The sequence below is a fragment of the Nomia melanderi genome, chromosome 1 (genome assembly GCF_051020985.1).
Source record: "Nomia melanderi isolate GNS246 chromosome 1, iyNomMela1, whole genome shotgun sequence".
NCBI lineage: Eukaryota > Metazoa > Arthropoda > Insecta > Hymenoptera > Halictidae > Nomia > Nomia melanderi.
The window spans coordinates 384,015-397,870 of NC_134999.1; the positions used below are offsets into that span (position 1 = coordinate 384,015).

General features: G+C 27.1%; 1 protein-coding gene across 2 annotated transcripts; it reads right to left on the reverse strand.

Annotated features, from left to right (window-relative positions):
• Positions 1–2,444: 2,444 nt before the first annotated feature.
• On the reverse strand, positions 2,445–9,294 carry Rpn13 (regulatory particle non-ATPase 13). Of its 2 annotated transcripts, none has more exons than XM_076366635.1 (5): positions 8,955–9,294; positions 8,714–8,827; positions 6,780–7,122; positions 6,581–6,723; positions 2,445–2,945 (listed from the first exon to the last, which is right to left on the reverse strand). In XM_076366635.1, the coding sequence occupies exons 1-5, from the start codon at positions 9,153–9,155 to the stop codon at positions 2,553–2,555; spliced, it is 1,194 nt and encodes a 397-aa protein (XP_076222750.1). In that variant the 5' UTR covers positions 9,156–9,294; the 3' UTR covers positions 2,445–2,552. The 2 variants fall into 2 exon arrangements, with proteins under 2 accessions (XP_076222750.1, XP_076222751.1); XM_076366636.1 differs by having other exon boundaries at positions 2,445–2,777; positions 8,955–9,292.
• Between the last annotated feature and the right edge of the window lie 4,562 nt (positions 9,295–13,856).

The window sequence follows — 13,856 nt, forward strand, 5'->3', positions numbered from 1 at the left end:
CAAAGTTACATATAAAATGGGGCTATTTTATCCTTTGCAAAATAGTAATCTTTTACAGTAAGATTTTGTTCAATGTAATGAACTTGCAAAAAATTAAAATAATCATAATATGTGCATAGAAATTTGTAAGTTGAACATATTGTAATTACATGAAGGTCATATATATATTTTATATTAAAAATTTGTATGCACATATCATGATACCCTTAGAAACTAACCCTTAATAAAGTTATTAAAATATTTATATTAATACATTAAAATATATTTTATATACATATATAATACACACACACACACACATATATATAAGTAAAACACAAGAAAATAATTATGATTAAATTTGTAAACATCATTAAACTTCTTTATGCTGAAGGTTGTATCTTCTCATGCTGAAATTAATCAAATATGATATAAAAGTTTATAAATTACTAACACAATGAACTAAATTTATTACTCTATATACGTTTTCAGAAACTAAATACGAAACACTTTTCTCATTTTAAATTATAATATTAATGTTTATAAAAAATATATATATATATAACTACACTGTAATTTTTTTGTACATTCAATGATAAAGTTTGAAATATGTTTCAGTGTCATGTACTTAATATTTTTTTACTTTAAATTCTAATAATTAAACTACAAGCTTTTAATATACTTAAGTCTTTAAAATAATAACATTTACAAAACAATACACTAGAGAACAGAAATGAAATTTTAAATAAATTGGTTTGAAAAGTTGGATCAACTTTCAAAACAAGAATTATAAGAAATTATAGAAATTAAAGAAATGTGAATAAATTATATTTAATCTAACAAACTAAAACTATATAAATTTAGATTCAAACACACAATATGGTTACAAAACAGGAAAAATAAACAGTTAAAAAGTTATATATCTATTACATCACTAAATTTACAGAAAATAGTATTGTAATCTGAAAATATATATGTAGATACAGTATAAAATAAGTTTTGAGACTTTTAATTGATCCCACTGAAATATCACACATAGAAGCTTTTGGTACGGAAGTTAGATTTTCTATGAAATGCAGAACTTCTAATTTTTTGTTATGAAAGAAGAGATATTCAAGGACAAGTGTAATTTTCAAGACAGCCTGCTTCCTTCAAGTGCAGACAGAATAGATTAATTTTCATTTGGTGTACTCTATTCAAATATTTTTCTCAATATTTTAATTTACTATACCTTTTATTTCCATTGCATTGATAATACATGGGTACCATATCTGTCTTCTTTATAACAAGTAACGTTATATTTCCATACTTTACCGAGTAATTGCTAAACCAATACTAAAATGGTATTAAAATAACAGAATGAGAAATAAACACTTTAGTTGTATATAATAAGAAAAAGAAAGTCACACTTAACATTATAAGTTGCGTCTATAAGAAATGCTTCTAAACACATTACTGTGCAGTATTCTAGATATTTCCTTTATTTCTGATTTCATATAACTCACAGCACCTTCATTTACTACATGGGTGAATTCGTCCTAATACAAGTTTTCGTGTAACATAAAAAATACGTAATTTTTTATTTAAAACATCAACAGTCACTTTTATATCTTGAAAAATATAGCAAATGTAAAAAACTAAATAAATAAATGCTACCATAAATAGTATAAGTAATATAACTCCCATACAATCTATTTTTCTTTCATTTTTTCTCGTATCTACCATTTTCAAGAAAAATATGGCGAGTTATTGCAGCGCATAAACTCCCTGTACATGGTTAATTATTAAAATAATGCTGTAACACTTTAAGACTTATAGATATACAGTACTAAATTCAGAATAAAAAATTTTGAATTAATATAGAAAGAACTTTTCTTATATACTGACATAAATATGCAATTCAAAGAATTGATATTTGTCAAGTTTTAATGAAAACTGATTAAAGAAAAATATGTTTCCCTGTATCTTTTATTCTTTTTATTTTATATCGTAGTATATAATATAAAAATATTGATAATTTAAATCTTATATGATTTATATCATTAAATTATTGTTTTCATTAAGATTTTCATTTTTATTGTTATTATATTATTTCTTATATATCTATTATACATGTTTACTATAAATAATGTGTATTAAGTATGTAAGTACATTTAATGTTTAAAATGTTATGTTTTATCACGTTTAATAGTACACTTGTTTGAAAGGTGTTATACATAAGAAGTGTAAGTTACTATTGTAATTTTAATTTTATTCTTTATTGAAGTTTCTCATTTTAATAACTATCAGTAACAACTGTACTGTACTGTTATAGCATACAACAATTAAAGGTACAATCTTTTTTATCATACAGATTGGGTATTTTATATTTACTTATTTTATTTTATACTTAGGTATTTTCAAAACATATTTATTTACAGTTTAAAGGATAATTTTAAGTATTTTGTAAATATTAATAAAATATACTATTTTTGAAAGAAGTATTTATTACACATAAGTGATTATAATGTAATACATGCTGTATACCTTCCAAATAAAAGTATAGATGAAATCAGACTCATTAAATTTTGTTCTTAATCTAACGGCATTCCATCATCATCATTTTTCTTATCAGGACTAGCTGTTGGTGAAGCTTGTTTTGTATTAGTATCCTCTTGTCCTTGTTGTGTTTGTTCTTGGCCAGTCTTAGCTTCAGACTCAAGAGCAGTGACGAATTCTTCGATATTTCCACTGGCTGCAGCATTGACGGCATCCGGTCCCAAGCCAAATTGTTGGATGACAGGTCCCGCCTGGCCTGACTGCAAAGCAGACCAGAACATTGATAGCGCCTGGGAGAACTGGGGAGACAATAGCGTGGTACACAGTTGATCCCCTGGTGGTAAGTGCGGGCTCATTTCACGCTCCAGGCTTTCCGAAGCAGAGATCGCCGTTCGGATGGCATTGGTCAACTCGGTTGCTACGCCCCTCTGCCGGACAATAAGCTGTGCTGTAGGTGGCCGAAAACAACAAATAATCCCAGAGGAACTTCCCCAACTGCTCAGCAGAACTAGAGTCTCGGACAGCCAGAAGAAGTTAATGTGGAAAAATGTATTAAATAACGATAAAATTCAAGCCTTTGTCCATGGGTTTTGTAATATTACTTCAATAATGTATATTATTATATATCTAAAGATAATACCATATAGATTTAGGGACATAAAACAAATTTACAAAATATTACAAGATTATACTTTAAAATTTAATATTTTTAAAACTATTAATATATAAAATGAAAAATAATGAACTAAATTAGAAAATTGTATAAACTGTAATTAAACAAATATAAATTTAATACAAATTTTGTAATGTAGATAATGATAACATATATTATTTACTGTAACAAACTGATGTAGACAATTGTATGATTTTTGTTAAAAAATAATTTTGTATTTCTATAAATAGAAGTTTTTAATTAGAATTTTAATTGATTATTACAGAAAAGTGATTAATAGATAAAACAAATGAAATATTTATAAATATTAAATGTTGAAATTTGTAATAATTATTATAATGAACATATAATATAAGATAACTTCATCTATATTATGCTTTCCTCTGTTACACTTATCAAACAGAAAGAAGAATAATATCTATAAAATAGGATTTTCTGTACACTTTTTTATAGGTGTTACCACAGTACTGAATAAGTGTAACTGTTATCCCAAAAATACAAACTATATTCAGGTAATGATAATGACTATAAAAAAGTAATGTATTTCATTAAGACTTATAGCTGTTACAGTAAATTTTAGAATATATATAGTGTTAAGTACAGAAGGTATAGATACATGTATGTATCAGACATACTATAACCAAAAAGGAAATAACTATTTATGTAAAATAAGAAAAAAGTTATAAAGTTTATTTGTTTTAGTCCCTGTTCGCAAGAAAAGTAATTTTGAAAACTTGTTAAGTATACGTATGATTGATTAGGAGTTGGTTTTTATGTTCTGGCATTAAATTTTGTAAGCTTCATGCAGTTAATGACAATCAAGAGCATAAATAAAATTTTTGTCAGTATATTTGGCTGTTGCAATACAACACATGTGTTATATGGATATACCATTCAGCAACTACTTTAGTAGCTTTCCTCCTCTCTCTTAATGAGATAAATAAAAATTTATCTTTTAATAAAAAATAATGGCAGACATTAATGTTTTCAACTGTATTATGTGTATGTGTAAAATTATATACTAAATGTCATTTAAAAACAAGTAGGTGTATTCGAATAAGTGCTACATTAGAATTTTTATGCAGTTAATATACATGCATATTTATATAAATATAAAAGAATAAAATATAGTTTGGTAACTAATCTGATATTAACTGAATGTAAACTAGGTATACTATATCATTATTAGCAGTGTCAAAAACAAAAAATCTTATTAAATACTATAATTCTTTGTGCGATCTCTAAAATGATATTTAAAAACTAATTTTTCTCACTAATTCAGACATAGCATTAAATTAAAGAAATAATGCAAATACGTAGACATAAAAATAATAAATAACATTCTTCATATAATATTAAAACGTGTATAATATGAAATAGATTTGTATTTTAATTTTGAACACAATAGTCTTAGATCAATAGTATGTATCATATATGCATTATAATATATCACAATAATGTATAATATATTTGCATTTGTCCATTGGTTTATCATTGATTAGAAAATTATATGGAATTATATCAAATTGTGTAAAACAGAAGTAAAGCAAAAAGCATTTCTTTATTAGTGACTGATCATGAGTAATTAACAATAACAAAGCAAATATGAAAACTGAGTTATTCACTAAGAAGATTAAAACCAGATGCAGCCTTATATAAATATGTTTTAATTACATATGATTTAAATAAGTTTGTGCATGAATTTATTAAGAATATTAAGAAAATAATTTATAACACTATTTAATAAATTAAGATCATTTTATTGATCTAGTATATCCACTAAACGATTCTTGTAGAATTTTATACTTTATATGTAAAGTAAATACATATTATTTTTCTAAAGCCTTTTAAACAAATAGGATATATTATGTGAAAACTTAAAATGTTAGAAGGTTTTATTTAATTTTAAAAAAGAGTGAAGTGTATGAAAAATATATCAGAATATAGTTATAAATTTTGTGGTTCTAAATAATTGTAAATCATTATCAATTCTAAGAAAGTTGATGTGCGTATTTTCTACACATCATTTCTGCATTTTCAACAGAATTTTTTTCACTTAACATGATTTTCTTAAAAAATATCGATTTATTAATGTCGTAACTACGTAAATTCAACGTCAATAGTAAACGTCTAATAAATATTCGTTTTAATAATATTTTATATGTTTCACATATATTTTATCATTATCAAGGAATTGTTAAGAAGCTTCTACGGTTACTCTCATTTTTAAATAATTTCAACATTGACTGAATGAATACATATGACTTATTAACATATACCTGTTGAAAACCATTCATAATTGTTTATAAAGATTTTTTATTGTTATTACGATTTTATAAGCTGTTCAACTTTTTAAGATATGGTAACATTTGGCACTTATTTTATAATTTTTAAAAGCGATATAAATCTACTTAAACACATTTTTTTAAATAAATACTTATATGTTAACATTTTTCTACTATTTTACAATAATAAATGATTGCACATAGCAGATCGTTGAATTCATCTGAACAATTACCATCATATTAAAATAAAAATATACATGATTTTAGTAAAAAATAAATGACTTTTATTTTGGAATTCCGCCCACTACTCGATTTGTAAAAAAATAGTTTGTACTGCATAATGTGCCCCCTGATATCAAACGATATTTAAGAAAACATTGTTTTGATAGATTCAATTCCGTATGAAATATTATATTTTATGAAGTAATTATTAAATGTTACTATACGTGTCAATATCATGTAGGTTCAACAAAAATGTAAAACTAATGCTTAGAAAGTACTCACATTAATTTCTTTTTTAAATTTTGATGTCCATTTACAAGAATTCAGAATCATAAAATATAATATCTACATATACTGATACATTTTCCAAATTCTTCTCAATTCTTTCAGATTGCACAGAAATTTCTAACACCTTTTGTATTCAGGTAATGCTTCATTTTCGCTAAATAGTGTTTTTACAAACAATTTATGTTTTTCAAAATCTGAGAGCGATAAAACATTTCTGTTTCTGGATTTGTATATGAAACAAGAAATTCTGTGAGAACCACAATCATTAGATAATACAGACCAAGATTCATATGAGATTACAAACTTTTGTGTATTGTTTACATAAACTTAGTGAAAAATATATAACTAACTCTATTACTAACAAGTCATTACTGACAACTTATTCGATCTATTCGTTTTGTTATTTTTGTTTAAAATTTCAGCTAATAAGTCAAGCATAAATAAAAAATGTATGAGATATTTTTTCTAAAATAATTAATTATACAAAAATAAAGGTAATAATTTGTGAGTAATGTACTAATAAAGTTATCGTTTGGCTGAAAATCCAGGAATAACGAATACTAAACACAAATATTTGTAGAATATAAGATATTACCTGAACAACAATTTCTGCACCCACAGGTGGTGGAATATCCGATAGAAAGTTTTGTAGATCACTAAGTTGTATTTTGTTGTTAGAACTTGTAGTTGTCCCTGGTGTCGAGGAGGCAGGTGTTTTTGTTGATTGTTTATTGTCACCTAGATCAAAATTTCTATGTAACAACATATCTCATTCATATGGCAAATTTACTCACCATTAGGTTTAGGTGTTTCATTAGTCGATGATGGCGAAGATATTTGAGTCGCAGGTCTTGGAGTATTTGTTGTAACTTGTGTTGATGCAGTTGTAGTTGAAGCTCTAGTACTCTGCACACCCTGTGGTATATTCATTGTACCCAATAAATTACCTATACCACTAATGTGACTTACACCACTAAAGACCTGCATTAATTGTTGTTGTGACATGTTATTTAATAAATTTTGGAGTTCTCCTTCTAGGTTTGTATTGCCACTTCTTTGTGATCCAGGAGTTGGTGGATTATTAAGAACTTCGTTAATTTTTCTACAATATTCTTCATCTTTGTCTGTTTTAAGACTCTGAAAAGGAATGCAATATTACGAAAAGAACATAATTACAAAAATTATTAATTAAAATTACAATGATTAGTTTTGTTAAATTATTACAAATTTAAACATTTCACCTAACTTGAAGTAAAGGAAGTACATATTGTAAGTAAATTATCATAATATTTTTATTAATAAAATATTTTATCATACTCATTATTGTTATGTAACTATGAAATTATATTATTATGTATTTACATATATTCCGAGTTTAGTAAAGTCAATGAATATGTTTACAAACAAATACATCATAGGAGAAAGCATTCTATTATCTACATTTCTTAATAAATAAATTTACAAATTTAACGATATTGGTTTCTAAATACAAGCACTCTGTCTCTTAATACTGCTTGTACGATACACTGAGTAAACATAAAAAGGATTTAGCATTAATATCATTTAAAAAAATTCAAATAAACATTTGTCCTATCTAATCTTGTTACGAAGTTAGAACTACTGTTGTCTTTCAATAATTCTTCTGATTAATTAACCACATCATTTAATCATTTATAAACAGATATGTATTTATGATAAATAAAAATACATAGAATACAAAGTAGACAAATGTTCTGCAGATTTAAGAAAGATATTACTTTATTTTTAACTTGTTAAGACTTTGAAGAAAAGAAATTAGTTTCTATATAACCTTTATGTTTTTGTATTATTTTGGGAAATTTTTATTTTGCATAAAGATCTGCTGTTTATTTATAAACACTGTCTTATAATGTTTCCAAATCAGTTTAGCCATTAATTTCAACCATTAATACATATAGAATTACCTAGTATAGTTCTGTGACATATTACATTTTAATTGATCTAGCACCATTCTATTGAAAATTGGGTAAAACTTGGTAATTTTTATCTAGAAGTTTGAATTTAAATCTAAGATAGCTATTTCAAGAAATACTGTGTATGTGGGTGAATGACTGATATTATATAAAAATAGGTAGGATAAAAGCAAAATGAAATAATTTATATAAACTCTTTTTCTTCTTTTAATATATACTGACTCATTGGATAAGATAAGAAGAAGAATAAAATTTCACACAATAAATATATATTTCCATAAAAATTTTAACCTGATCATTATGTTGATGTTCCTTGACAAATTCATCTTGGTTATTAAAAATTCAGAATTTCTTCACATTTTAATAAAAGTAAGTAACAATATGTTTAATGCTTAGAGTTATGTTTAAAATTTAAAGGCACTTGTCCTAATCATAGATATTCTTTGAAATATTAAAAATAAATAGTAATATCAAATGTTACTCGCAAAAACCAAGCACATCTATTACATGTATGTGTTATTATTAATTTTTTTTCATAGATAAACATGAAAAGATATTAATAAAGTATATTAATAAAATATTAATAAAAAATATTTATTTTATATAATACAAAAGTATTATTGTACAATATTAACATTTTAAAAATCAAAGAAGATAAAAAATACATTTTAATAATGTGAAGTTAACATTGCTTCCATAATTATTGCAAATTATTGAACCTTTATTATTACTTTAAATGATGTTAGTAGCTAATAAAATAATAAAATTCATCTTACCTGTAGCCAAAAGAAAAATTTCTTGTTAGACTTAAATCGTAGAAGGTATACTCTTCCAGTTTTGCATTGAGGAACATGTTTAAATTCACAATCGTCAGGAAAAAGAATTAGGTCCTATATAGGAAGAATAAATATATATAAGAATTATAAATGTGGAAAATATATGTAAGTTTAACGAATAATAGAATTTTAAATAATTTCCATATTCTAATAAAAATTGATGACGATAAAATGTGCTTACATCTTCAACAAAACCTGTTGTACGATCCTTCCAACAAAAATGCATTAATGAATCGTCAGATTGATAAACGTAAAGTAGACCTTTCCGAGCATCTGGATAAACCATTTTTCCTTTCATAGTCATTTTTCCAGCTTTAAATTCGACTAAATTTTTAGAATTACCGCGAGATGCATTATTTCCAAACAGCGCTCCACCGGACATGTTCAATTTTTTAAGTATACGCGTTCTGTTTTGATAAATATACTAAACCTCGATAGACAGTTAATTTACGTTGTACCGTGCAATGATGACAGTGCACTTCAAAATGGCGTGTCAAAAGATTTCCAACCTCACACTGAATTCGTAGTGTCATCTGTCGGTATCTAGAAGAAACTTATGCGACTGATAACAGTTCATGAACCATAGACTTGAAGTGTGTAGAGATGTCCTATGCAATGTAATTTTTCGTTCGTGGTTCTGAAATACCGACACACTTACTACAGATGCAGACGAGATATGCTTATTACTTACTTCGTAAACCCTGTGCACCTACTTTTCAGTGTCGTGCTCGACCTTATCGATAATACACGATTCGTCTTAGTAGAAATAGAGTTTTTTCTATTGTACTTCATTCTACTACTAGTGTTTAATGTAACTTGATGGCAACAAATGCGCACGGAGCATATACTTAAGCAATTGAGATATTGTTTATTGAATTCTGAATAATACTGAAGGGTTATTTCACGTCAATTCTATCACTTTTTTTTATATTAAAGATCTTGCTCAAAATAAAATATGATGTAATGTATCTGAAATTAGAACGGCACGAGAAATTAAAGATTAAATACACATTTTGTACATTTTGAATTTATTCTGAAAACATTTTGAAATTTTTACCTAGTTTCATAATGATAGGCAACTCTTTAAAATTATTATTTCAGAAACTACATATTTATTGCATTGCGTTGATGTGTTATATTTTGCTTGCAGAAGTTATCACTTATTATGTAAAACTTCAACAATCACTTTAAATGTAAAAACTTATTTTCTAATGTTGAATTGAATGAAGTTGTTGTACAAAATTTTCCTTGAAGATTATGTATTTTGTAATTGAACGAATATATCAGGATAGTTTTAAATATTTCTGTTATAGATATAAATATTGTTATTAAAAGAAACATCGTAACGAATTGTTAGAGATCCAGTACTCTATTTCAGAGAAGCAAGTTGCGCACTTCGCTATTACATACATAGATGCGTACAGTCAACCTTCTGTTTAGGCTTGATTGGATGTGTTAAAAATTCAAATCCTTCAGCATTATTATCCAGATCGACCATCTGAAGTAGAATTAGATTAAGTTCCGAAGGTATTTTATCCGTCCGAATTTACTTAACGAAACAGAAGTGAAACTTGTCCGATTTCATCTGATTTTATTCTCAATAAACTGGCGCTCTAATTTTCTAATCTCTCTAATTCTCAAATCTACTACAATTTTTTCGCTACTGTAATTAGAATTATTATCTGCTTTTTACTTGCGTAGATATTATGAAGTATCTTTATAATATAGAGGGTAGACTGACCGGCGAATCGGATCGTATTCTCTTTGACAGTACAGAAATAAATCTGACTTGTTTTGATTTTAAATCTCTGACTTTAAATCTCCTTAAATAACAATATAAAAAACAATCGAAGCAACTTAATAAATATCCTTCATTATACCGAACAACTCTTATCTGAAATATATTTTCGTATTTTCAATAATTACGGAAATATTCGAGTGTACACAAATAAAACAAACACGCTGTATAATAATTTTCAAAATATTCTCGACGATGTACCAGGAAATGGTGCAACCTGTTTTCAAAATCCATACTCTCTAAGAGTATTATTTATAATAATTTTCACCTTTTTATTGTTCTCTGCTTAAAGCTTTTAATATTGGTTATTTGAATCTTATAGCGATTCTGCAATAACACTGTTATTAATTATATAAAAAATGTAATTGTCTTTGTTTTTATATTATTATTTTGAGAAGTAAAAAAAAAATAAAAGAGTTTCGTTTATATCAATTAACTTTGATCAATTTTACAATAGAAAATTCCCTGTAAAATTAGAATCTGTAAAGAAAAATATACATTTCTAATTGAATGAAGGTAGTTAACCCTCGAATAACTTTGAAGGCGCTTAATGAATGAAAACCAAGTAGATACGACAGTCATTTTTCCCCTCGAAATAATGAAATTTTTATATTTAACGTTTCTCTGAAAATATGTTTGTTTCTGAGATAGGTACTGGGACTGTTGAGTTCTTATCAAGCTTTAATAAAACAATAAAGAAGACAGGTAAGGAGATACAGTAAAGTAGGATAAGGTAAATTACAATACGTAGAAATGGTAAAAGTATACATGTAACAATAACAGTTGAAACATATAATATGGTTAAAAGACATCGTAGACACAAGTAACACAAATTTATGCATACGAATAGATAAATAATGGATAAATAATGAAATAAATAAATAAGTAAATACTAACTAGCTGACACAATGACGGAAACTCGCGCATTATGTACCTATACAATAACGATTAAATTAGTGAACTGGTCATAGTAAAAACTAGATACAAATGTCTATTCGAACAAATGCTTCTTGGGCTTACTAAATCGGTCTGGGTCAACTAGTTATACATAGTATTTCACTATTTATTTATTCCATTATTTATCCTTATTTAACTGTTCACATCAAAATCTGGATGATACAATACAATATTAATAATAGAGGATACAAAGTATGTGAGAGAGACAAACGAGAAACAAATTTTCTTGTATAAACAAGTACTTACAATAATTTGGTTACATTAATTGTCAAGTACTAAATATAAATCTATTTCGATAAAACTTTGTAATCTAGTGTTTCGTTATATCGTGAGAGTACCTTTAAAATAATATTTCTTGCCATTTTCTCAACTATAGTTTATACGCGCCGGAAAAAGTGTATTTTTAGTCGGTGTTAACTTATTCCCCATGGAGGGCATAGATACGAATGTATACTCTACTCCTAGTATGCACTCCTGCTTATGTGTAGGCGTACGAAGAACGATGAAAGTAGTTTTGACATAACAATTGAGTTCAATCGACAAGGAGAAAAACGAGAACATCTAAGATTGATGACCGCGAAAGCAATGATTTTTGAAATTTCAAATGAATAAATACTATATTACATATATGTGATTACCATGTTATATGGGTATTTACTAAACGTGACCGCATTATGGGACACATACAGACTCTATCGATTTAGTGATTTGCAAATGTTAGATAATTTGATGGTCGAAACACGTTCTAGGTTGAGTAGCCAAGAAAGAATGTGTCCGCTAAGAAAAACTGTCAATCTGTTCGAAAATCCGGGACTGCGGTATCAGGCGGTCAGAAATAGATTTGAAGTGCTCTCACAACGAACGGACCGAAATCCTTCTGATTGCTTTAGGATCCTCTGTGTTTGTGGAAGACTCCTGGCGAGGCGAGTAATACTGAAATACGCGCCCATTTCACAGGATAGTAAGCTTGATGGAGGTTTTACACGATGGAAAGCCTGTTGCCGAAATGAACTTTATTTTCTACCTTTGCAATGGGTGAAGTATTCTGTAGAGGCTACAGATAGCTTGTAAAGTATCTAAAGAAAATCATTCGATCGAAAAAAATTGATTTCAGTCCATTAACTATTTAATACATATTAACGTAAATGTAAAATATTAATCCATTAGTTAAAACGTGGCTATTACCGTATGACAGAAAGATTTATAATACATCAATTTTCTTTTGACAAAATATAATAATTAATTACCTTAACTAATTGTAAGTTAAATATACAATATAAAGCAATGATGAATCTAACAGAATATTTCATCGGGAGCTATTGTGGTAGATCACTTAGGTAATGCAGTACCAATCATTTTAAGGATGCTACCGTATCCGTAAATTATTTTATATAGGTTTTATTAAAGGAAATAATACGTAATGATTTGAATTCACTTTTGGGGTTAAAAATTTAACAATTACTTAGGGATTTTGCTTAACAGTAATCCACAAAGCATTTTTATTGAACTCTTTAGTTTTTCTAACACAATATTCTATAATACAATAAGTTACTAAGAGCATTCGATCTGCGTTGGCGAAGTTTTAATATAACATTGTCTAAACATTTTGCTAAATCAAACGAATGATAACGATCAAGACTTAAATGCAATTCTTAGAGATGAGGCATTACTTCAGAGTTGAAGTAAATTCGGGTAATTTCATTTACTAAAGAATATTACTTGCAAATGGAACTGAAACATTTGAAATATTGCTTAATTGATAAATTATTTCTGTCAGATTGAAACTTTTATGGTAGCTTTTCGCTTGAATTACAACTTTGAAAGCCATGGAGTTGAATGAGACGTGCGTATTCATCGCGTATTTACCAATGACCTTTTCGACTCATCGCCAGACGAATCGCTTTCTATGTATATCGATCACGGATACTCAACCAACTATATTCTCCCGCATCACGGTGCGTGGTTTAAAGAGATGGGATATATTCCTTTGAGGATATCATTGAGTGAAGAAAAGGAATAGGCGGTAACATATCAGGAGCACATGCTGAAGGTATCCCAGGAGAATCGAATGGCAGAGCGCAGGCTTCAATAAACCACAAAGGCTGACGGTAGTAGTAGCGGTTGTGGAACTGAATAGAGGGTGGATGCCAGATTGAAGGGTAGCTTGCCGGCATAGACCATAGAAAGTAGAACTTTAGTAGAATTATTACTGAAGAAACCTTGAATGTTTCCCAGTACAGTATATCACTTTGCAAAGGATTCAAGGTATTGAAATTTCTAAGTTGCTGAAAATTAATAAGAACGTCTTATGTTTAATAATTTTTGTAA

Excerpts from the sequence above, each read along its gene's own strand:
- Rpn13 (XM_076366635.1), bottom strand. The coding sequence starts at position 9,155 with ATGTCCGGTGGAGCGCTGTTTGGAAATAATGCATCTCGCGGTAATTCT. Across the intron at positions 6,724-6,779 it reads TGAAACACCTAAACCTAATG|GTGACAATAAACAATCAACA; the intron begins GTGAGTAAATTT and ends ATTTTGATCTAG. Across the intron at positions 2,946-6,580 it reads GTGCAGAAATTGTTGTTCAG|AGGGGCGTAGCAACCGAGTT; the intron begins GTAATATCTTAT and ends ATTGTCCGGCAG.